Raw genomic sequence first — 26,668 nt, forward strand, 5'->3', positions numbered from 1 at the left:
AAGCCCCACACAATGGACTAATGCCCGCGAAGCTCTTGTTTTAAGTAACCGCCTCTGATCTGCGAGAAGCACTTCTTCGCTGAGCTCAGTTGCCACTGCAGATAGACCCCGCACAATTTTTGGAAGTTGCCTTATGTAGGGATTGAAACCTGTTGGGCAATACAAGATGAGAGCTGAAGTCTTGGAGGAGCTATATGCCAGTCATCTATGCATGGTCAAATGAAAGCATTAGTTCAAGCTTTGTTTGGTGGCCTGAGAAACATCAGCAGATTCAGCAGCTTACCATGTACTCTTTGGGATGCCAACATGTCCAGAAGATGCCTTTCAATCCCTGGAATTGCCTGCATTGCCCTGGAGGTTCTATATCCCAGTCATTTCCTTGCTGGGTTATGTCTTTTCACCCTGGAGCATTAACCATGACCCTGGGAAAGTATTCTCCATCACTGAACAGATCCGACTGCACCCCCTCAAACAGCTACAGCACTTCCCAGGCTTCTCTAGCCTCTACCGCTCTACCGTTGGCTCTACAGCCAAACTGTCCCTACTCTCACCTCCTCAGCAAAGCATCTACCTCATGGAAAACCTGGTCTGCTGTCATTGTCCATGCTTTCAAGGAGTTCAAGAGACTCTTCACCACTGCCACCTGAATCCCTCTGGTCCTTTCTCTGACTTGAGAGGGAATGGCCCAGATGTCAGGTCTTGGCTGTCATCCAGTCTCATCAGTTCATTAAGGAGTTCCACTGGACCCATTCAGATCATCTTGGGCTGTCAGACGCCGGCCATAAGGGTGAGGGTGTCCTGTCAGACCTAGACAGGCAGGCACTTCTCAGTCTCCACCCAGCCAGTAGGAGTCACCTGCCACTCGTTTCCACCTCCTCAACTGCAGCCTACTTAAACCCAGCTCTCATCTGCAGTCCTTATTCACCTGTGAAACCAGCCAGCCTCAACTAGTTACTTCTCTCCTTCAGATACTTTATTGCCTTGTTGTGTTAAGTATCAGTTCTCTCTTGTTTTGTTATTTTGCTGTTTATTAGTAAAATGTTGCTTACTGCTAGATCATCTCCACTGGTCTGCTTTTGGGTCAAGTCTCCTCTATATTTCATGACAACTACATGTTCTGTTGCTGCTCTACAGTGAGAAACCATAACTAGGCCATTGTTAGATTGGTTCATGGCTTCAAAGTGCTATTTCATGAGGCAAAATAAGGACTTCCTTTTCCTCTTTCACACTTCTTCCTTCCTTTCCTGAAAGTGTAAACAATTGCTGGGAGGAGGTGTTGGTTATGTGAGAGTTCTAACTTCAAATTTCACTGTGATATCAACAATGAGCAGCATCAAGTACCGAGTGCACACAGTCACGTCTGGATCATAAACTGAATCGTAGCCTTGTATTGACTATAGTCACTCATATTGGACCAGGGCTGTGTAATATATGTAGATTCTTATTATAACTGTATACAATCTTAGGAATATAACACAATTCAAAGTTTAGAACTGCTAAACTTGTAAATTCCTTACCCTCCACCAAATTATGCATGAGTGCCATGATGTACAGTATATACACCACTCTGCCTTCCCTTTACGAAAGCTCCATAGATCCGTATATTCCAATTGCTAATAGATTATGCTCTTCTCAGGTATTCTATTGGATTCTTTCAAGGAAACTTGTGTTATTGACATTGTGTCTATTACTTGACTTGACAGAGATGATATTTTCTGACTCATTCAGTGAAGTTGTACACTGTGGAAACAAGCCCATTGATCCATTGAACCTGTATTGACCACCAAGATTCCTTTTAATGCAAATCCTAGACTAATCCCATTCCATTCTCCCCTGTTCCTACACACTAGAGGCAATTTCCAGGAGCCAGTTAATCTACCAACCTACATGTATTTGAGATGTGGGATGAAACTAAACCAGCAAAGGAAGCGCATAGGAGAGAACATGCAAACTCCATACTGACATTACCCGAGGCTTTGCTGCAGCAGTTTTTTTTTGTGTTCTTATATTTTGCCTACTACGTTATGAATTATATGCACCCTTTCCATATTCTCCACAGACTCAACCTTTGGAATGCAATGATAACCTGATGGCTCCGTGATATACTTTTGTAGGGATTGGGTGATTTGCATGTGCCCTCTCTCTGTAACATGTGTTTGCAACTTCCCTACATTTCACATCCAAATGTCAGATTTGTTTGGTGCTTTTAACACATGACCTGTATAGGTTGTTGAAACTTTCTCTCACCTCTGTGGCTTGAGTTTTAATTTCATTTTTATTCCAACAGCTTCTTTGTCACTCTCTCAGCAAAATTTAACTGAACTAATCTCAATCACGCTCTGCATCTTCTAGGAAACTCAACAGGAGTTTAACCATTTGTGGAATCTGATATCATTCTGGAGAGACTGAGTTCGCTAATCAATGTCTTGTTAAACTAATTTCTTCATTCCTTTGAGAACATCACTGATTTTCCTTGCACCATTTGATGTTTGATTATATGGAGAAATATTGTAGGAATAGGACTAATACCATTTTGTTTCATAAAATACCAATAAAAGTCAGAATCAGATTCAGGTTTAATATCGCTGACATATGTCATGAAATTTGTTAACTTCAGCAATACAATGAAATACATGATAAATAAATATAAAGGAGAAAGCAGAATTACGGTAAGTATATATATGTCTATTAAATAGTTAAGTTAAAATAAGTAGTGCAAAAAAAACAGAAATAAAACTGTAGTGAGATAGTGTTCATGGATCCAATGTTCATTTAGAAATCTGATGGCAGAGGGGAAGAAGCTGTTTTTAAATCACTGAGTGTGTGTCTTCAGGCTTCTCCTTTCTGATGGTAATAATGAGAAGAGGGCATGCCCTGTGTGGTGGGGGTCTTTAATAATGCATGTCACCTTCCTAAGGTACCGCTCCTTGAAGATGTCTTGGATAGTACCCATGATGGAGCTGACTAATTTTACAAGTTTCTGTAACTTACTTTGATCTTGTACTGTAGCCCTGTGGTGAACTACGTGTGCCTGTCTGGACACGCCCCCTGCTGACTGCTCCTGTGGCTCCTTCCGCAGGCCCCTGTATAAAGGCGATCAGAGCCTGGGCCCGGCCTCTCAGTCTCCAGGATGTAGTATGGTGGTCACTCACTGCTTGTTCCTTCTTCCAGTCAATAAAAGCCGATATCTGGCCTTACGTCTCAGAGTGAGTTATTGATGGTGCATCAAGCGCCTCTTCCCCCATACCAGAGGGTGATGCAGCAGGTCAGAATGCTCTCATGGTACATTTGTAGAAGTTTTTGAGTATTCTAGTTGACAAACCAACTCTCCTCAAACTCTTAATGAAATATAGCTGCTGTCTTGCCTTCTTTTTTAGCTGTATCAATATGTTGTGTCCAGGTTAGGTCCTCAGAGATACTGACACCCCGGGAACTTGAAATTGCTTGCTCTCTCCACTTCTGATTCTTCTATGAGGATTGGTGTGTGTTCCCTCATCTTACTCTTCTGAAGTCCACAATCAGCTGTTTGGTCTTGCTGACACCGAGTACAAGGTTGTTACCGTGGTACCACTCGACTAACTGATATAGTACATCTCGCTCCTGTACGCCCTTTCGTCACCATCTGAAATTCAGCCAACAATGGTTGTATCATCAGCAAATTTACAGATAGCACTTGAGCTGTGCCTAGCCACGCAGCCATGGGTGTAGAGAGAGTAGAGCAGCGGGCTAAGCACACATCCCTGTAGTGAACCATTATTGACTGTCAGCAAGGTGGAGATTTAAATTTCAATCTGCAAAGATTGTGGTCTTCCAGTTAGGAAGTCAAGAATCCTGTTGCAGAGGCCCAGGTTCTGTAGCTTTTCGATCAGGACTGTAGAAATGACAGCATTAACTGCCGATGTGTAGTACGGTAAATAAACAGCTTCCTGGCATAGGTATTTGCATTGTCCAGGTGATCCAAGACTCTGTGGACTGAGGTGTGAATGGTACCCTGTCTATGTTGTACCTTGCCCAGGATTGCTAACAGCACCATCCAGGCAGAGGTAATTCTGCATTTAACCAGTATGTCAGGAGTGATTGATTGAAACAATAAATATATCAACTTTTAGAGTTCAAACAGAATATATGAAACAAAATTTAGAGCTGAATAGATGTTTATTTTTTTAAAATTTTCACAATGGAAGTTAGAGAATATTACAAAATAAAACCCCAAATCAAATGAAGAAATTTGCTTTAAATTAACCTGTACTAGAGAATTTTGTTACTCTGCAAATTCAAATCCTCTCTAGTTGCCAATTTCCCAACTTAGACTGTGATTCTCCTGAGCTTGGGGTGAGATCATTAATAGTGAATAATCTCTTCCCTATCACCTTGCCAGAATCCCGTTCAGTTATTTCCCCTTTTCATAACCATTGCATGGCCAGGGTTTGGGATAATGTCACTGGAGGGTCTTGTGCACACTGAATCAAATTGCTTTCTGGCCCAATTTATTGTCAATGGTAGGTCGGGGAGGTATTAAAGCACTCTGCTGTATTACCATATTACCTGATCTCACTGCTCTGACTGTTCTACAAAAGTGCACTGAATTCCTAGATTTATTTTTCTGACCTGACGTTCATGATTATCAATCTGGTGTATAAGCCCCATTCTGGACTGAGGGATCCCAAACGCATTCCACACATGATCCATATAGTCATATTTAACAAAATCGAGGCCAACAGGCCAAAGAGCAAAGTTTTCCTCAGACCCATGCAAAGATACACTATTAATGAGCAAGGGGAGATCTCCAAATTTATTTTCCCTAGTGAATTTTTATTCATATGTGAAATGAATGTAAACATGGATAACTTCACTCATCTTAACACTGAACTGATTCCACAGCCTTTGAAGTCACTTTCAAGGACTCTACAACTCATGTCTCAGTATTATTACTGTACTTATTTATTATTCTTTGTGTTTTTATTTGTATTTGCACAGTTTGTCTTTTGCACATTGATTGTTTACCAGTCTTTGTGTGTATTTTTCATTGATTCTATTGTATTTCTTTGTTCTACTATGAATGCCTGCAAGAAAATGAATCTCAGGGTAGTATATGGTGACATATACGCACCTTGATAAAAAATTTGCTTTGAACTTTGCTGGCAAGTTTAACATTTAATGCCTGTTTCTAAATGCTCATGGAAAGATGATGAGGAGCTGCCTTTGTGAAGGTGCTCAGGGCCTTGTGGTGAATGCAGACCTGTTGTTGATGCCCAGTAGGGATTTCCAGGGTTTAGACTCAGTGATGATGAAGGGATGATCATAAGTTTCCAAGTCAGCATATAACTTGTTCCCTTAGTGCCCTAGTCTTTCCAGTTGGTAGAATCTGCATGTTTGGGAGTCATGCTGCTGTAGTGCTTCCAGTCAGTATACACTAATACCACAGTGCACTGGTGGTGAGGAGGGGGGGGGGGGGGGAGGGAAGGAGTGAGGAGGGGGGAAGGGAAGGAGAGAGGAGGGGGTGTGTAAGTGCTTGGGATAGTGACCTGGATCCATTGAAATGAGTTGTTTTCCAATGTCTGGTATTGAATTAATGGATGTTATTGGAACTTAAGTTTGCAGGCAAATGGAGGGTTGCAACAATGGCAACCCTATTGAATGTCAAGGTGAAGTGAAGAGGCCATGGCCTGACACTTTTGTGATAGAAACACATTACTACCTCACATACCATGTGCAAAGATTCCTTTATGAAGTAAACCTGCTCCTTTCTCATTTTTAAATTGCTCTACTGTGCACTGAGGCATTGTTTTTATGAGTTGTGGAAGGACAGATCTTATTGGTGGCAGCATTTTGGGGAATGATGTCTGGGGCCGTGGCCCACTGTGTGGAGTACTGCCACAGTGAGAAGGCTGGGTTAATCAGAAAGGGTGGTGAGGTAATTGTGAGCTGCAGTTTTAACTAACTACTTCCGATTTCATGTGGCATCACATCAAATTCTAAACTCATGAGTCATTGTCGGGTTGCTGTCCAAGGTGTTAATTTTTTGAAGTGATGTGCTGAGTCAATCCAGGTCCCTGTTCATTTCCTTTGTCAACCTCGTATTCCACAGAAGGCTGTCTTGGTGTTGTAATGAAATGTAACAGGAGCAACTCTGAATTTTCCTAATGGGCAGCAGTCTCTGTTGCTGGCCATAGGTACAATGTGGTGCTGGAGAACAGACCATGATCAGTATGGTCAACTGTCCTTTCTAAAGAGCCGCGAATTATCAAAGGAAATGAAAACCAAGAGACAAGCAAGTCCGCAGGTTTTAAGGTCTTGGAAAATACAGAGTTAGGGTTTGAGACAGCGGTTAATGAGCCCCAACTTAAACAAGGGAAATGTAAGGATGTGGTACATGTGACCAAAACACCACACACTGAAGCAAATGGGCAAGCAGGAATTAGATTCCATCTTCCTTCTTGCTGAGTGAAGACTATCAATTTGAAGTGCTTGTAATTACCCTCAGCCCACATGGGCTTAAATAGGCTTAAAACGAAGCCCACCTATGATATCTGTAAAGAGCAGCCCTTAATGTGGGCTTTAGCTGGGCAGAGTTTTAGACTTGGCAGTGTCGCAACCTTGCTTCTACCCCACCGAGGCCCCAAAATGCCACTGGCTGCTTCAGGAAAAATGACTACCACGTGGAGACTGCAGCCAACCTTCCAGTCCTAAGGAATCACTGTTTCTCCTGGGATTTGTTATATCTGTAAGGGAAAGTTTTACTTAAGATCCAAGGAACTGGTGCAACTTTCAATTCTGGCAAAGCAAACTCAGGCTGGGCTTGCATTTTATGGAGTGCTGTCCTCTTTGTAACACTGGCAGTTACATCAATAGTAATACTGGCGGAGTGAATGGACGAATTTCCATTTGGTTCCGGGGTGTACAGTGTACATTCAGACCACTTGTGTGTTTCTGCTTGCCTGATAGATATGGGGATTGTGTCAACGTGACAAGCAAAATCCAGGGAAGTGAGATGCAGATTGGCTTAGAGATCCTCACCAGAAATCTGGAGAGTAAATAACTAAAGCATAAAGAATGTGCCAAGCAGTGTCAATGCCTCTGATTTCATTACTTCAGTAGGCCTCGTTACAGCAAACATATTGATGAGGAATTCTGATGCAATGGAGTCAGTGTCTTACAGATTTAACCAATGTTACATCACAGAACATTTCTCCTCAGCTGTCTGTCTTATCTCAGTGAACGTTTCCTGGGCCTTAACCTTGAGCGTGTCAAAGTCCATGTTTTGAATAGTCCCTAGGAATGAATCGTTAACTTCTTCTTCTTCTTCATCCTGTTGCACCATCTTTGCCAGTTCCTCAGGCAGGTCTACGTCGCCCCCTGCCATCTGCAGCTGACTCTCATCTTTGTCGTTCTAAGTGGAACACAAATAAAGGAATTTAAATCTTGTTAGCCCATCACATCATTTCCAGCAACCTCCTCCATCTCTTTACCCATCCAAAGATGAGAAGATAGAGAATCATAACTGCTCATACACTTGCATTCTTCATACATAATAAGTGGGGATCTGCACCACAACCAGAGACTGTATCTTATCTATTGACTCATGTGAGATGTTTGATATTGTCATCTCTCTTCTCTGAAACTCTAACTGTCATACAGACAGCACAGCAACCAGCCACAGTGAGATTCTTGGTCTGTGGCCCAGAGAGTCCATGTTGCCAGCTGTATCGCTTTATAGGGATTTTGAGCTTAGCTGATGCCCCCAAGACTGTATTTTCTGATAGAGTTAACCAGAACTCTGTCTGAGTTGTCTTTGCATTTTGTGGACAGCTGTTGGAGTGCTACACTATTTGTGGTATTGAGTATTTATTTATTCGATTTAGTGACACAATGTGGAGTAGGCCCTTCCGCCCTCTTAGCTATGCTGTCTCAGCAACCTCTCAATCCCAATTTTACCCTAACCTAATCAAGGGACAATATACAATGACCAATCACCCTACTTGGTATGCCTTTGGACTGTAGTAGGAAACTGGAGCAGTGAGAAAACCCACTGGAAGAGGACGTACAGACTCCTTATGGAATGGCACCGGACTCGACCTCCAAACTTCGGAATGCCCTGAAGTGTAGTAGCATCATGCTAACCACTACACTATCATGGGGCCCTTTCACTGCTGCATATCTACCACATTTCCTGGGCTGTACCTGTCCTCATTGTCCCTCTGCCAACATTGTGCCAATCACCATATCTTCTGCAGAGTAACGTTTTTACTCTTAGTCACTTCTATGTGATAGTGGTCATTCATCTAATGTGTGACACTGAGTTCATTTCCTGCACCCCTTGTGTCCTGGTTCAGTCCATGACTCCTATTCATGACAATGAGATCCATTCATCTACCCTGCCCTTGGTGTTCACTACCTGTGATCAATCCCTCCTACCTGTGGTAGACGGTATTTCTCCCTCATGTGCAATCGAACCGTTGCCCTTTCTGCTTTTCTTTGGGTAAATGCGTTGTCTCGTTCCATTCTAGAACAGGAAGAAAATTACATTTTAAGTCACTGAGTTCAAAGCTTTGTTAGGTGCTTAGCTATTTTAACCTTGGTTCCATTTAATCTGAGACCGATGCCAAGGAAATTTGGTGAGTTTGGTTCTTGGACTTTTTGGGAAGGTTTGTTTGAGGATGCCGTGGGTTGGACTCTCACTGCTGGAGGCTGCTTTCATTTCAACCTATTTAGTTCAAGTTAATAAAATTGTTACTGATCCAGAAGCATTTGCAGTGCTGGGGTACAGATCTGCCAAGAAATAATCGAGTGGCAACATGGCATACTCCAGTTCTATGGGCAGTCATAGGGAGACTCAGCATTGAGGTCGTGGGTCAGACTTAATGCAGTTCTTTTTAAGTTCGTATGGATGGTTTTGGGGACAGAGAGGGCAACTAGGGGTCAGATTGGGGTTTAGAGACGGGGATGTTGGGGAGTTAAGAGGTCAGGCCGGCATCTAGGTACCACACTTGAATGCCAGTGATGTGAACCTGTGATGAATGACATCTGCAGTCCAGCCCTTCAATCTGCACTTAAAGGCCAGTGATGGGGATATCTGGAGTCCAGGCTTTAACTCTGCGCTTGAAAGCCAGCCATGTGGACAGATGATGAAGGATATCCGTGAATATTGGGCCATCCCAGATCTATGGATCCCTGGATCAGATGTCCATATGAGCAAGGAAGCACAAGGGTGAGTGAGTCTGTGAGGCTGGTGTCTGAGCCTGGAGTTCAGGGTCTTGTTATCAACTAGTTTGGGGTCAATTCTGAAGATTGGAGCCCAAACGTTCATCGGAAGTCTAGCAGTCTGCCCAGCACATCATTAGGTTCTGTTGGATGTTAATGTATACAAAAAAATTCAAGTAATGTTTTGATGTACACGTGATAAATAAATTAATCAATCTGGCTATAGTTGAGCCAAAGAGGAAAGTGTAAGAATTACAAGAATTGGTATTACATGATTGAATGTCCTCCTGTAAATTGTCTTCTTTATTTCAGTTCATATCTAGGAAAGAGTCACTTGGCTGATTCATGAGAGGCGAGGATTACTGTGAACATCTACCAGTAATTGACTATTTAACTAGAGAGGGCATCTTTCGCAGGCTGTGCCTGTCACAGTTGCCCTTTTGTCAATATCGTACCAATGACTATAAGAGTATTTCCTGTCTTGTAATTTGTTCTTGTGTGTCAGTCACATTTCTTGAGCCTCAGTGTTACTGGGTCAGTTGCATCCATCTGATTTATTTCACTTCTCTTGTGAAAGACAATGAGATCAGTTCCTCTACCTTTCAAGAATGTGTCATTATTGATTCAATGCTACTATAAACATCCAAATGAGACTGGCAACCTTCTGCAACATCCAAATTCCTAGCCAGGTCCTACAAATGGTGTAGAGCACTCATGTCTTTATTTCATGGAAAGTCCACAAGTACGCAATGATGGCGATGAGTACACCGTGTTTAGGACACAACAGACGTACCTGGAAACTGGTCTGTCTGAATACTGATCATTAGCTGCGAAAATTGGCCCTGGGATGGCCATAAATTGGGTTCAATAAGTTCCATATTCTATCTGCACATTGGCTTGTAATTTGTGGGAAAAGCTAGAAAATAGGATCCTGAAAGCTTATTTTGTTGACAGCTGTACTGCTGCCAGTTGTGAGACTAGGATTTGGCCCCAGACTCTCAATGATTCAAAAGGTTTGAAGATTCAAAGCACATTTATATCAAAGAATGTATAAATTATACACCTTGAAATTTGCTTGCTTACAGGCAGCCACAAAGCAAGAAACTTAAATAACCCGATGAAAAACACAGGAAAACAAAAACCACTGGAGAAAGAGAGAGAAAAAAAAGACAGCAGAAGCAAGCCAATAGTATTCTGAACCAGACTGAGTCCCAGATGAGCAGCGGAGAGGGCCCAAGCCTCAGTCCCCAGTTTTCACACTGATGGGGCAGAAACGCACAGCAGCTGAATCAGTTCACAGCCTCATCACCACAAAGAAAGGAATGAACATTCACGGGAGAGCGAGCAAAGTCAGCCTGGCCCTTGCCTCCGTACCTGACATTTGGGCCTCCAACCTATGTGGGCCAATGTTTAAATTGTCCAAGTACTGGGTAGGACCACGGTCCAGGACCCGAATCCAGGTGCCTTGATATGCTTGGGCCACTCTGCCTGAAGTTCTTCTCAATTTCACCAAAACAAGCTCCTAAAAGACTCTCTCTTGCGGAGCTGGTATGTGTATCGGACAGTGTATAGGTCATGAACGTCAGTGGTCTCTCGTGGTCGGAGGAGAGGGAAAGTCTGTGAGATGAGTGGGATTGTATATAGCAAGTTACGCAATTAGATCAGCTGAACTGGTTGTCCTAAAGCTCACCGCAGGTTCATACTGGTGTACCTCACTTCTATCTAATAAAACATTCTTAATTCATTTCTGGATCTGTCTGCTGTTTGAACTGTAGGATGGAATGTGTGACCTAGCTGATTATTGATATGTGAACAAAAGGAGTCCAAGAATCATGCAACACAGGAACATCTCTTTTGCTCATCAAGTGCCCATCAGTATCAATGTTAGAGATTATACAGGGAGTATTTACCAGCCCTACAGAGGGGCTCAAATACACCCAGAACAATTAACACACTGGTTCTGGAGAAAAATACATTGGTTTGGAGATATCTTGTGAGGCAGGAGAACAGAGCATTGCTGAAACTGATCACAGGAACTCCAAACTCTGCAGCAGGCAAAGAGAAACTGTCTCAGAGGCCAAAGCTTTCCGAAGGTTCAGGAAGTCAGTAAACCTGTTGACTGGGAGTGAAACAACAGAATAGATGTAATCGTGTGAAAGGCAAAATGTACCACTGAGACCGCTGTGGGCGAGCAGACTGTGGAATGAAAGGCCTAGCGCTTGTTCCATCCATGAGAGGATGAGCACAGAGCAAGCTCAGCGCCCTGTTCGATGCTGGGTGTAATCGACAGGGCCAACTGAAAAGGCAGAAGGAGTTGGCCGATGGTGAGAGACGTAACGGGTGAATAAAACCCAAAAGAGGATGGAGTAAGTGCAGAGAAGACGAGAGGGCAAAGTGTCACCATTTAGGGGGTGAACAGGACAAAATGGCAACACAAGTACTGACAAGGATTTACGAGAAGCCCAGAGTGCACAATAGAGGTTTCCATGTGCTTGGAGGCACATGATAAAATTGTACAAAGTCAGCATGTTTTCCTCAAGAGGAAATCTGGCCTGACAAATCTGATGGAATTCTTTGAGGAACAGCAGTCAGGATAGACAAAGGAGAGTCAGTGGATCTTGTTTACTTGTATTTTCAGAAGGCATTTGACAAAGTGCTGCACAAGAGGCTGCCTAACAAGTTAAGAGCCCCTGGTTTTACAGGAAAGATGCTAGCATGGATAGAAGATTGGCTAACTAGCAGGAGGCAAAGAGTGGGAATAAAGGGGACCTTTTCTGGTTGGCTGCCAGTGACTGGTGATGTTCCACAGGGGTCGGAGTTGAGACCACTTTTTTTCACATTAAATGTCAATGACATAATTAATGGCTTTGTGGCCGGTTTTCCAATTGATAAGATGGTAGATGGGAGCAGGTAGTGTTGAGGAAGCAGGAAGTCTGCAGAAAGACTTAGACAGATTAGGAGAATAGACAAAGAAGTGACAGATGGAATATAGTGTAAGGAAGTAAATTGTTAAGCCCTTTGGTAGAAGGAGTAAAGGCATAGAGTATTTTCTAAGCAGAGCAAATTCAGAAATCAGAGGTGCAAAGGGACTTGAGAATCCTTGTGCAGGATTCCCTAAAGGTTGACTTGCAGGTTGAGTTGGCAATAAGGAGGCAAATGAAATGTATCATTCATTTCGAGAGGACTAGAATATAAAAGCAAGGATGTAATGGCAAGGCTTTATAAGGCATTGTTCAGACCACACTTGGAATATGGTGATCAATTTTGTGTCCCTTATCTAAGATAGGATTGCGGGCATTGGACAACAGCTCACGAGAATGACCCCACAAATAGGACTACCTTAGACAGGTATCTAGGTTGGCATGGACGAGTTGTATCAAAGGGTTTGGTTATGTGCTGTATTACTTTATGACTGTGATTTCTCTTCGTGTCCAGCAGAAAACACAAAGGGACGAAAGCAGAAATTCCTGGAAACATCAAGCATCGGGCAGTACATGTGTAACGAGACACTGTCAGCATTTCAGGTCAGTGGCTCATCGTCAGAACTGCAGTAGTGAGATAACTAGTCAGTTTTATACTGGAAGGGATAATGGGGACTTTACAGAGATTATCATGGTAGCGTCTGTCCATTACCTGGATGGTACCATGATCTAGATCACCTTGATCTCCATCCTAACACAGTTGTTCCCTTGCTCTCTGAGCACACCCCTCTCTCTGCAATGGAAAACAGACCTATTTCTTCACTTTTTCAGTTCTGATAAAGGGTTGTTGACCTGAAATTTTAATTCAAGAGGAATTAATGTACCTTATCATAATTTAAACATTGAATCAACATTCCCATTTTCAATAATGAATCAGCTGAGAGATGTCAGTTTTAACTTTATTGCAGGTAAAGTGAACAGTAGGCTGTGCTGTTAGAAACTCCATTATGAATTGCATGCAGCAGATTTAATAATTTTCCATTTCCAAATAATTTAGAAATCTATTCAAACAGTAACTTCATAATGAAACATCGGGTGGAGCAATGGCCCAGCAAGTAGTGCAGATGATTTAAAGCGCCTGCTCTACATGTTTAGTGCTGACCTCTGATGCCGTCTCTGTGAAGTTTGTTCATCCTCCCTATGACCACATAGATTTTACCTTGTACTCTGGCTTACTTCCGCATCGCAAGGATGAGCTGATTGTCGGGGCAATTATATTGCCCCTAAAGTGGGTAGGCAGTAAAAGGAATCAAAGTGGAGTGGATGGGCATTTGAGAGAAAATCAGTTTCAGGGAAATAAATGAGACTGACAGGGTTGCTCTGAGAACCAGCATTCACTTGATGGGCTGAATGGCCTTCGGCATTGTGAAGAAGGAAATATGTATGCGAAATACTGAAGGACTGATTCAAATAGAAAAGCAGCTTGTTTGTATTAGAATGGTCAACAGAAATGCCAATTAAGCTATCTACACAGAGTGAATGATATTATGAGATAAAGTTTAGCCTTAAGACTTAAACTTAAGATCAGTTGTTTAATGACCATAAGTACACGGCAAAATCACATTCAAAAATACTTAGAGAAGACAAAAAAAAACTGAATTACTAGTATTTCAGTTCACAATGCACACATACACAACAGCCTGAAACCAATCAGGTATATTGTAGGTTTTGACAAGTATCGCATTTACTAAAAAGTCAGATGGAACACAAACTCAATAAGATAGAGAAGAGTGAACTCGAAATGAAAATTATTTAAAGTGAGCAGGTAAAACTCTGCCATGGATGGTCCCAAGCCCAGCTGCAGAAGGAGGAGGGTTAGGCATCAGGCAACAATCCTACCCTGCAAAAAAAATGTTATAGAAGATCCAATGATCTCCTCTCTGGGAGATGAAGGAGAAGGTGAGCTATACTTTGGATAATTTGAATGATTGGCTCAGGACAGAGGACTCTGGCGAGCTGCTTTTGGAGGTAGGTGCCCCAACAGGGGTGGTGGGCTTCAGCAAATAATTAAGAGTGGGTGAGGATAATGAGGGAGGGTACATTAGGCACTGATTATAAGGGTGGCATGGAAGGAGGCCATTTGACCCATCAAGTCTTTCCTGACTCCCAGCAAAGTATCTCAACCAGTCCCATTCCATTCTCTCTCTGGCTTCCCTGTCATCTGCTGTCTCACATCTCACAGCCACTTCCCCAAATCCTCCTGCAGGAGAGGTAACTTCACAGTAGCAGTGCACCTTTGCGATGTGAAAGGGAACTGGAACAATTAGTATAATACCACATGGAGAACATACAAATGCCAGAGGTTAGAGTTAAACTGTGACAGCATGAACTGCATCACTGTGTTGCCCCAGCATTAAGGAATTCTAAACACCTGTGTAAGCCTCTTAATATATTGAAGCTGTAATTGTCATACATGTCAAGAATACCTTCTTTAAAGGAAGGAAGTAGTGTGATCTATTTCTGCATAAATATGCATATGAAACACATTTTATGTGGAGTGGTGAATCAATATATGAATAACTTCAGCCCACATTGTACATTGTGCTTCCTGGAGAATACTGTAGACACTGCAAGAAGATCCCACAGGTTGAATGTGAGTCAGACGTTCAGGATGAAAGATGAAAGGGGAATTGGAGGGGAAATTTCTTCACTCAAAGGGTAGTGTGAGTATGGTATGAACTGAGGAAGTGGTAGATGTGGGTTCAATTGAAACATCTAAGGGAAATTTAGATAGCTACATAGTGGGAAGGGATTGAAAGGATATGTCAAGGTATTTGTAGATAGGACTAGGCAGGAGATCAGATCAGCATGGATTAGATGGGCTGAAAGGCCTGTTTCTGTTCTGTAGTGTTCCATGACTCTATGACTCTAAGTGGCTTGTAGAGAGGCTCTAAGTACAGTACCGAACAGAGGACTGTCATCTGAGGTATTAAGGCTGTGTCCACCTCAAATTTGCATGACTTCACATCCAAGATTGATAGATAACCATATGATCATTTTCTGAGATTACAGTTAAAGGATTAAGCATTAAGCTGGACTTTCAGAGAATTACCCTTCTCTCTGAATTGGGTCATAGATCCACCTAAAAGCCAGACAGTGGCTCAATTAAAGAAGTCATCTGAAGCAGCATTGGTTGACAGCATTTTTCCTCTGATATGGCAGCCTTGACTTTGTACACAAAATGATAAACGTTTGCTGATTGAGAAAGCAGGCTCTGCATCTGAATACATTGGAAATAAGAACACTAAGACTGGTTGGGTTATTCACTTAGAAGCGATGAAATAATCTGTCTGGACCGAAAGCAAAACAATGTTTTTCACTGTACTTCGGAATGTACAATAATAAACCAATTATCCAAATTATTGGCCATTTTACATGCTCCTGTGGCTTGATGGGGTACATGTATTTTAAGACCTTTTAACCAAAACATTGGATACTCCTGCATCGTAACACTTGTATGTTGATGCTGCAAATAAAAAGAAAGATATTGCTGATAAATATATTCATAGTCTGGGCAGTTCATCCAAGGGTAGGGTTTGGCTTTATATGTTGTCTCTTCCTCTCCTCATGCACAGCCTGGTCACTGGCTGTGTGTCACAGGTAAATCCTCTTTCACCCTAAGCCGTTGCTGTCAATGTTTAGCCTCAAATCCTGGATTGCACTAGTTACCTGGCTTCGTAAAGTAGAAGGTTACTTAGCCCAGTTTACTGGCTCGATCATTACCACATTTCCTCAAATACAGGTTGCTCTTTTTGAACAAAATAATTGAAGGCATTGACGAGATCTAAACAGGAATTAGATCCAGCTCTTCACAGCGGAGAGATTCAAACCTTGAAGAGTGATGTTGTAAGATATTGCATGATATTAAACAATATTGTGTCACGTTATGTCATATTGCATTATATATGGCAGCATACGGTACATGATCAATATCCCTAAAGGAAACCCTGTGCTTCCAGCTACTCTGTGTGAGACTAGTGTTGGACTTTGTACAGAGTGCCATAAACAAAGCAGCAAATTAATGGGATCTTCCGAGTTGTGCACCCAGATAAAAAAACATGTTCACTCAAATACCTAACAATTTACTGAGAGCAGCGTAACACCTTCATTCTCTTGTTCTCCGTGGCTTTCCCACTCCTTCCCAGAAAGGGATTGAAGCTTAGGGAGCTAGGTAGAAAGCTGAAAATCAGGAGCTCCAGGGTAGTAATCTCTGGATTGCTCCCTGTGTTACGCGTGACTGAGGGTAGGTATAGGATGATTTAGCAGATGAATGTGTGATTGGGGAAGTGGTGCAGGAGACAGGGCTTCAGATTTGGGATCTCATCTGACCTGTACAAAAGGGGTGGGTTACACCTGAACCCAAGGGGGCAGGTTTGCTAGATCTGTTGAGGAGGATTTAAGCTAATTTGGTAGAGTGATGGAACCAGAGTGATAGGGCTGAGGATGATGCAGTTGGTATACAAGTAGATGAAGTGGGCGATGAGACCATCAGGAAGGACAGGCAGATGATAGGGCAAAATTGCAGTCAGTCGGATCAATTGAGATGTTACGTGGGGACAAAATTGAAAGTGGTGACAAATTTAGGACTGAAGGTGTTATATTTGAATGCACACAGTATACAAGGAGGTAGGTAATCTTGTTTTGCAGTTAGAGATTGATAGGTATGATGTGGGCATCACTGAATAGTGGCTGAAAGAAGATCAGAATTGGAAGCTTAACATCCAAGGATTCACATTGTATCAAAAGGATAGGCAGGTAGCAGAGGGCATGGGGTGGCTATGTTGGTAAAAAATGAAATCAACACTTTAGAAAGAGATGACACAGGATTAGAAGACATAGAATTCTTTTGGATGGAGTAAATAAACTGCAAGTGTATAAAGACCTTGATGGGAGTTGTAAACAGTTCTCTGAACAGTAGCCAGAATATGGGCTGCAAACTACAATGGGAGACAGAAAAGACACCTTAAAAAAAACCATGTTACAATAGTCATGGGGAATTCCAACATGCAGATAGGGAAAATTAAAGTGGTGCTAGATCCCAGGAAAGGAAATGTATAGAATGCCTATTTGATAACTTTTTAGAGCAGCTTGTGGTTGAGCCCACTAGGGGAAAGGCTATTCTGGATTGAGTGTTGTATAAAGAACCAGATTTTATTAGGGAACTTAAGGTAAAGGAACCTTTAGGAGGCAGTGATCATAATATGATAGACATCACCCTGTAATTTGAGAGGGAGAAGCTAAAGTCAGATGTATCAGTAATAAGGTGGACTAAATGGGAATTATAGAGGTATGAGAGAAGAGTTGGCCAAAGTGGATTGGAAGGGGATACTAGCAGGGATGACGGCAGAACAGCAATGGCTGCAGTTTCTGGGAGAAAATAGGAAGACACAGGATAGATACATCTCAAAGAAGAAGCATTCTAAAAGCAGGATGACACAACTGTGGCTGACAAGGGAAGTCAAAACAACATAGAAGTTAAAGAGAGGACATATAGCAGAACAAAAATTAGTTGGAAGGCAGAGGATTGGGAAGTTTTTAAAAACCAACAAAAGGCAACGAAAAAAAACCATAAGGAGGGAAAAAATGAAATATGAAAGTGAGCTCGCGAATAATAACAAAGATATTTTCAGATATACAGTATGAAGAGTAAAAGAGACGAAAGTAGATATTGGACCACTGGAAAATGACACTTAAGAGATAGTAATGAGGGACAAGGGAATGGCAGATGAACTGAATAAGTATTTTGCATCCATCTTCACCTTGAAAGGCACTAGCAGTATGTCAGAATTTCGGGAGTGTTGGGGACAGAAGTGAGTGCAGCTGCTATTACTAGAGAGAAGGTGCTTGGGAAGCTGAAAGCTCTGCAGGTAGATATGTCAGCTGAGCCAGATGGACTAGGTAGTATAAGGAGACAAAGAAATGGCAGATTAACTTAATGGGTACTGTACTGTGGAAAACACTAGCAATGTGCTGGAGGTCCAGTGTGTTAGCAAGCAGGAGTGAATGCCATTGATATTACAAAGGAAAAAGTGTTAGGCTAACTCAAAGGTCTTAATGTGGAAAAGTCATTTGGACCAGACGGACTACATCCCAGAGTACTGAGGGAGCTTGCTGAAGAGTTAACAGATGCATTGGTCATGATCTTTCAAGAATCACTTGATTCTGACATGGTCCCAAAAGACTGGAAAATTGCAAGTGAAACTGAACTCTTTAAGAAGAGAGGAAGGCAAAAGAAAGGAAATTAATAGGCTAGTTAGTCTAATGTCAGTGTTTGGGAAAGTGTTGGTCTGTTATTAAGGATGAGGTTCCAGGGTAGTTGGAGACTATTGATAAAAGAAGTCAAAGTCAGCATGGTTTCTGTAGAGGCAAATCTTGTCTGACAAATCTGTTAAAGTTCTTTGAGGGAGTAACAAGTGGGGTGCACAAAGTTAGAGGCAATGGATATTATTTCCTTAGATTTTCAAAAGGCATTTGATTAGGTGCTACACATGAGGCTGCTTAACAAGATAAGCATATAGAAACATGGAAAACCTACAGCACAAAACAGGCCCTATGGCCCACAATGCTGTGCCAAACATGTCCTTACCTGAGAAATTACCTAGGGTTACCCATAGTCTTCTATTTTTCTGAGCTCCATATACCTGTCCAGGAGTCTCTTTAAAGACCCTATTGTATCTGCCTCCACCACAGTCACCTGCAGCCCATGGTTTTACAGGAAAGATACTGGCATTGATAAAGGAATGGCTGACAGGCAGGAGGCAATGTGTGGGAATAAAGGAAGTCTTTTCTGGTTGGCTACCAGTAACTAGCGGAGTTCTTCAGAGGCCAGTATTGGATCCGCTACTTTTCACATTGTTTTCAGTGATTTAGATAATGAAATTGATGGCTTTGTGGTAAAGTTTGTGGATGATATGAAGATAGGTGGAGGGGTAGGTAGTGCTGAGGAAGCAATGCGATTGCAGCAGAACTTAAGACAAATTGGAAGAATGGGCAAAAAAGTGACAGATGGCATACAGTGGTAGGAAATTTATAAAAATACATTTTGGTAAAAGGAAAAATAGTGCATGGAGAAGGTTCAAACATCAGAGATGCGGGGGGACTTAAGAGCCCTTATGCAAGACTCCAAGAAGGTTAATTTACAGGTTGCGTCTGTGGTAAAGAAGACAAATGCAATATTGGCATGTATTTCAAGGGGAGTAGAATATAAAAGCAAGGAGATAATGCTGAGGCTTTGTAAGATACTTGTCAGGATGCACTTGGAGAATTGTCAACAGTTTTGGGCCCCATATCTTAGAAAAGATGTGTTGTCATTGGAGAGAGTCCAGAGGATGTTCACAAGGATGATTCTGGGAATGAAGGGGTTAACACAGGAGGTGCATTTGGCAGCTTTAGGTCTGTACTCATTGGAATTTAGAAGAATGCGGGGTGGGGGAGGGTGTGGGATCTCATTGAAACCTACCAAATGTTTAATGGACCAGATAGGGTAGATGTGAGGATATTTCCTCTGGTGGGGGTATCCAGAACTAGGGGGCACTGCCTCAAAATTGAAGGGCGACCTTTTAGAACAGAGGAAAGCAGGAATTTTCTTAGCCAGGGAATGGTGAACCTGTGGAATGCTCTGCCAGAGACTGCAGTGGAGGCCAAGTCTGTGGGTATACTTAAGGCAGAAGTTGATAGTTTTATGATCAGTCAGGGCATCAAAGGATATGGCGAGAAAGGAGGTGAATGGGGTTGAGTGGGATCCAGGATGAGCCATGATGGAATCTCGGAGCAGACTCGATGGGCTGAATGGCCTAATTCTGCTCCGATGTCTTATCTCTTATGGATACACCATAGGGCTCTGAAAGTGGTAGCTGAAGAGAATGTGGAGGCATTAGCAATGACTTTCAAGGATCACTAGGTTCCGGCATGATTACAGAAGACTGGAAAATAGCAAATGTTACTCCACTCTTCAAGAGGAGAAAAAGGCAGAAGAAAAGAAATTGTAAACCAGTTAGTGTGACCTCAGTGATTGGGAAGATACTGGAGGAGATTCAAAGGATGAGCTCTCAGAGTACTTGGTGGCACATGCAAAAATAGGCCAAAGTCAGCATGGTTTCCTTAAGGGAAAATTTTGCCTGACAAATGTGCTGGAATACTTTGAGGAAATAGCAAGCAGGATAGGCAAAGGCAAATCAGTGGATGCTGTGCACTTAGATTTTCAGAAGGCCTTTGATAAATTATCACACATAAGGCTGCTTAACAAGATAAGAACCCGTGGTATTCCATAGGAGATACTAGCATGGACAGAAGATTGGCTGATTGGCAGGAGACAAAGAGTGGGAATAAAGGGAACCTTTGCTGATTGGCTGCTGGTGACCAGTGGTGTTGGTGTTTATGTTACATGTCAATGATTTGGATGATGAAATTGATTGCTTTGTGGCCAAATTTGTGCATGATATGAAGATACTTGGAGGGGCAGATAATGTTGAGGAAGCAGGGAGCCTACAGAAGGACCTAGACAGATCTAGAAAAGTGGTAGATGGAATAGAGTCGGGAAGTGTATGGTCATGTTCTTTGGTAGAAGGAACAAAAGCATAGCTTATTTTCTAAATGGAGAAAATTTTAAAAATCCAAGGTACAAAGAGACTTGGGAGTCTTTGTGCAGGATTCCCTAAAGGTTAACTTATAGGTTGAGTCAGTGGTGAGTACTAGAGGACTAGAATATGAAGCAAAGAAAAGTGCTGAGGTTTTATTAAGCCCTGGTGAGTCCTTACTTGGAATCTTGTGAGCATTTTTGGGCCCTTTATCTATGAAAGGATATTCTAACATTGGATAGGGTTCAGAGAAGGTTCACAAGAAATGTTTCCAGGAATGAAAGTGTTATCGTATGAGGAGCGTTTGATGGCTCTGGGCCTGTATTTGCTGGAGTTTAGACGAATACGGGAGGATCTCATTGAAACGTATCGAATGTTAAAAGGCCTCGACAGAGTGGATGGGGAAAGGATGTTTCCTATATTGGGGGAGTCTAGGACCAGAGGGCACAGCCTCAGAAGAGAGGGACTTCCATTTAGAATGGAGATGAGGAGGAATTTTGTTGACCAGATGATGGTGAATGTGTGGAATTCATTGCCACAGGCGGCTGTGGAGGCCAGGTCATTGGGCTTATTTAAGATGGAGGTTTGCAGGTTCTTAATTACTCAGGGCATGAAAGGTTACAGTGAGAAGGCAGGAGAATAAAGTTGAGAGGGAAAATAGATCAGCCATGATAAAATGGCACAGCAGACTCGATGGTCCAAACAGCCTAATTATGTTCCTATCTCTTATGGTCTATGGTCTAAGCTTGAAAAGGTAACAATTCCACAATTTGTCTCCTTTCTGGCACCAAGTCCACCCCTCAATGCCTAGACAGGGAGTGTTAGCAGACAACTCCAGCAACCTTTTCATTGTAGCTCAGCCTGCTCAGTCCTTCCTTCTACGAATGCGGCTGTACCTGCTTCCATTTCTTTCTTTTTTCTCTCTTCTGTCTCCAATTTTGGATTGTCATCTCGACAACTTTCATCTGCCCCAGAGTCTGGACATCTCCTCTGCTCTCTCCACTTTCCCCCACTCTGCAGCTTGCCTTGATCATTCTCTCAATTTTGTCTTCTGCTGAAGAGTCCTCAACTGGAAATATTCACTCTACTCTCAGATGCCTCTTGACCCACTGAACATTTCCAACAATTCCTCTTTTGTATTTCCAGAATCTATAGTGTTTTTGCTTCAGTTTTTTCTTTAACTGATGTTCGCCTATAGGCAGGTGTACTCACAGGCCACACCTTTTATTCAGGGTTTGAATGGGAGCCTCAAATTGTCCTCACCTGAGCCACCGAGACCAGTTTGTAGTGTCCCTCTTGGCACCCTGGGAGATAACGTGGGAAATGCAGGACATTAAACTGGATACCTAGTGATTTGTGGCTCAGTATCATGATATTGGTGGAGTTGGAGAGGAAGTTGGGGGATGTATTGCATAACCAAAGCTGCATTAAATGCAATACCAAAGTTTAGCAACATGTTATGTAGGAGAAGTGCAACAAAATGAAATATGAAAAGAACTTTTAAAATTCTCCAGCTGTGCTTGCTTTACTTGTCCTTAGTGCCATGTTCAGACATGGGATAAATTATACCTGCATCCTTCACCAGGAAAGGATGGAAGATGCCATTCCATGAACTGACAGCCCTGGTGTGGGATGGGCATATCCCAGCATTTGACGAGCAAGTGAAAGAGTCCTGCCAACCAGCAGAGCCAACAGTCCCACTGAACCTTTCTTTTTTAGAACATAGAAACATAGAAAAACTACAGCACAATTTTTTAATTCACCCTTGCCTAATGAAGCTTGCGTCCTCGTGTCCTCTACTTGGCAACTGCTGCCAAGAGCGTACAAAATTGGAGCAGAACCGAGTTCGATTGACTTTTCCCTGGGCCAATCATGTCTCATCAGCAATGTATTGTGCTCCATGCTACAAAACTAGGCTGAAGCTCAACTGTGGTAGTGCAGCTGTTGCAAGACTATTACAAGTTCAGAGAGTCTTCTCAAATGCTTCTACGGAGTTGACTCTGAAACATTTTTCCACCCAGTCTCCAGCTTGTGTGTGTGCATCCACCAACTACAGCCTGGGTTTCCCAGACCTTAGGAATGTGACCCTGGGTTTGCAGCAAAGTCCCTGAAGGCCTGGTACATTTCTGTAATTATCAGGGACTCCAGAGAGAATCAGAGAGTCAATAACACTTAGAACACTTGCAACACTGAAGGAAGTTATGATGGCTGAGAAAGGAGTCCACGGTGTAATTCTCAGTTCAAGCACTGGGCCTGTTATCTTGCTCCTCAGGAGCATGTCCAAGTACCACTGAAGTGTGGTGGCTGTTTCTGCTTCCACTTCCCAGATCCCTGACTCCTACTCCCTCATCTTACAAACTACATTAAGTCTGAGTCCGCTACCTTCTGGTATGGGACTTCCCATTTCATCTATATAGGACCCTCAGAATTTTAGACATCTCAGTTAAGTCTTTTCTCCAGACCCGAAGAAATTAGCTCAGTTTATCCAATCATTGCTCATACTTCCACAGCTACAATTCAAAAGGGTTAACAACATCATCATATATTTCCACATTTACATGTGTACTCACACAGCCCCACATTAGAACCCAGTCAAACTCAATATAAACCATAGAAATGTCAGCTTATAAGAAGATCTATTGCCGCTCAGTTTAAGCACTTTCCAGTCTGAGCTTAAATTAAGCAGGCTGCCCTATCCAGGTTACAATTCATTATTTAGCACTCACAGTCTGCATAAAGTTTGCAATATATTTGCTATGGTCCAGGTGCAGGTCGATGGGACTAGGCAGCTTAAATGGTTCGGTATGGACTAGATGGGCTGAAGAGCCTGTTTCTTTACTGTAGTTGTCTTTGATTATGACTAAGGTAATACAAATATTGCTATGGTAATTACCAGTCAACATTTCATCAGTGCCGCCTGACAGATAAATATTTATTAGGACTGATGGATAAATGTTCTTCGAAATAGTGCCAAAGGACTTCTTACATCCATTTGAAGTATTGAAAGTTCCACCTGAAAAACTACACTTCTGACAAAGCAGCACTCCCTCTGTATTGCTGTAGCCTAGATTTGCTTCTTAGGTGCTCAAGTAGCAATGAAATCCACTGACGTCTATCTGACAAACACCTAAATGTGCTGTTGTATGAAGAAAAGGTTGCATCTTATCTGTAGTTGAATGTTCTCCAGCGGATGAAGTTATTCATTGAAAGCAATCAGTCGTTATTCATTTACTGATGAGAGATTATATTAATGTAACCATTCTCACAACTCATATATAATGTGTCACCTCACTCCATTCTGTTACCTGAGGTATTTCAAAAACATAATAACCTAGACAGTGTAACTGTGCACCTATTAAGGTAAACACATTTCTTGGGATGTTATTACAGCTGCTGGATCATGGATTTCTTTCTTATGAGCAACCCCAGTTTAAGAGTGAAGGCAGGTCACACAGAGGGTGCAAAGGGGAAGGGAGAAGGTGAGGCTTGAAATTCTGGAAGCCATCGAGAACTGGAAGTAAAGAAAAGAAAGAGCTGGAGCAGGGGTAGGGTTGCATAAATTTTAAAAGGTGGAAAATATTGGCTTCACAATGTAGAATAGTGGAAAAGTATGTACTGTATATTTTGATTATAAGGAATAATCCAAAATGCCCACTGTGTCACTGACCATTTTAAATCTGGAATTTAGAGAGGGGGTTAAAAATCAAAGAAGTATAGTCAATGTAAAATTGAAATGCTGAGTAAATTTACACGAAGAGAATTTGAATAAAGGATTAACGAGGCCTGATCTTCCATTTTACATTTGATAGCAGGAAGTATGCATCTTTAGAAAAACACGTCAAAGGCTTTTGCAAATTAGTTCAAGTTATTAACTCCAACACAATTTATTAACCTGGATGATTTTATGATTTCTCTCCACTCTTGTAACTAACCATCCTCACACTCTACCCAAGTGCTCCCTGACACACAGCCTCACAATGTGCCAGCTGTCCTCTAATGCCTTTACCGAATAACCTGGTATGAGGTTCAACAGTGACAGGCACCACAGCTGACCCTAATCCTGTCCACTCTGATGTCTGCTGTCACAACTTGTCCGCTGGAGCTATTGGCAGATGGTCAGAAGTGAAAAACCTGGCTGAGTCTTTCCCCTCCTCTAGTCCAGGATCACTCCTCTCATATATACTGTAGTGTCAGCAGGCTACCCTTGTGGTTCTCTTTCCTCAGCACTCCAGCTGATACATTCAGTTATTTCACTCCTGGGGAGGAATGTGGCAATCCTTGCTAAACTGAATGCTTGACAGTTTTCAAACAGCATGGCCTATAATGGCTATTAACCCTCAGGAAGTATTGTTGTGTACCTTTAAGCTTGGATTGTGATATTTACAACTGAATAGTTCCTCATTTTTGTGATTAAAGTGTATTTCTCTAGAGTTTATTTCAGTGGTCACTGTGTACTAATTCTAGGAAGACATTAAGCAAACGAACATTCATTCCAGTTAACAGAGTACAGTAGACAGTCACTCTATTTCCTGCCTTCCCTTTTTTTAAAATTGCATAACTAATGATGATGTGTGCTCTCTACTCCTTACAGAGGATTTCTCTGAATTAATAGAAAAGTTTAGAATTTCATTAACACATTTAATTTTGATACTGTTTTGTTTTGTGTGCACAGACTTACATTATAAAAACCATCCTAGTTTGCCTTCCCACAACTTTACACTTTCCCTTTCAATTCCTTCTACTGTGGTAGCACTCACTTTTCTTCCAAAAGCTGCCGCTGATATTCCTCAAACTCCTCCCTGGTCATTCCAGTGCTTTGTGGAGTTGGCTTTCCATCTCCCTCTGCTGCTTTATCCTCTTCTCCTCCTCCTCCTCCTCCTCCTCCTCCTCCTCCTCCAAGATCTTTTAATTTTCCACTGATCATGGTTTTGAGGAAGAATGTCATTTTGGCAGAAACTGGTCTAATTACAGGGAGGGAAAGCAAGCTGGTGTTGCCTGGAACAGAGTGCGCGTGAAGGATGGATAAGCCTTGGGTGTAATTGGTAGACATCGAGCTAAACGGCTTAAATCATTATAAGATGCCACAGTGAAGTATTGGGCTTCTTCACTACTCCGATCTGTTGGCCCATTTTCCCCTTTTAAAGGAGGTACAGCATTTATGTTTGAGAAATGAATCCCACAAATAGTGAGAGCTTGCTTTCGCATTTGTAAGACCCGTCCAATTAATATTTTGTGACATTAAAATGAAGCAAATAAATGCTTATTATTTGAAAGAATCCATGAAATATTATTAGAGGGTACATAATAAAAATTGTTTCTATTGGAACATGACATAGATAGAGTGCACAGTTAGCATCTTTTTCTCTGGGCTAAGATGTCTCATATGACAAGGCAGTGGGCAAGTCAGAGGAGATGCGCAGAGCTAATTTTTTACACAGAGAGTGGTGGGTGCTGGAATCTGTTGCCAAGGGTGGTAGTGGCGTCATGTTCTATGTATGCGTTCCTGTATTATTCATCGAGCAAAGTAACACTGCACAAGCATGTCTGAAACAAAGTCAGGGTAGAGGGCTTGCTGCAAATCTGCAATGGAAACAGAAAACAGTCAGCAGAGCAGACAGCATTTGTGAAGGGAGAAACTGAGTTAATGCTTTGGGGCTGCAACATGTTAGTGAGGAACGCCTGTTGGGTATGTGAAGAAACAAGAAAGGGAGCAGGGAAAGATTGAAGGGAAGGGAAATCTGTTATTGCTATAAACAAGGGAGTAATCAAATAGTATCTGTTCTGTTGTGCTTATTCGCTGTTTTATATCAAAATAAACTTTATTCATAATTATAAATTTACAAGAATAAACAATGTAATGCTTTTTCATCCTTACATTCATAGTCAATGCTTTGAGTAGTGTCCTATACA

At 42.1% G+C, this 26,668-nt stretch overlaps 1 protein-coding gene across 1 annotated transcript; it reads right to left on the minus strand.

The window, feature by feature from the left end:
* Positions 1 to 7,171: 7,171 nt before the first annotated feature.
* LOC132405814 (complexin-4-like) lies at positions 7,172 to 25,703 on the minus strand. The gene is made up of 3 exons (XM_059990814.1): positions 25,516 to 25,703; positions 8,416 to 8,503; positions 7,172 to 7,390 (listed from the first exon to the last, which is right to left on the minus strand). The coding sequence occupies exons 1-3, from the start codon at positions 25,701 to 25,703 to the stop codon at positions 7,172 to 7,174; spliced, it is 495 nt and encodes a 164-aa protein (XP_059846797.1).
* Positions 25,704 to 26,668: the final 965 nt, after the last annotated feature.

This window comes from Hypanus sabinus, chromosome 16 (assembly GCF_030144855.1).
Source record: "Hypanus sabinus isolate sHypSab1 chromosome 16, sHypSab1.hap1, whole genome shotgun sequence".
Taxonomy (NCBI): Eukaryota; Metazoa; Chordata; class Chondrichthyes; order Myliobatiformes; family Dasyatidae; genus Hypanus; species Hypanus sabinus.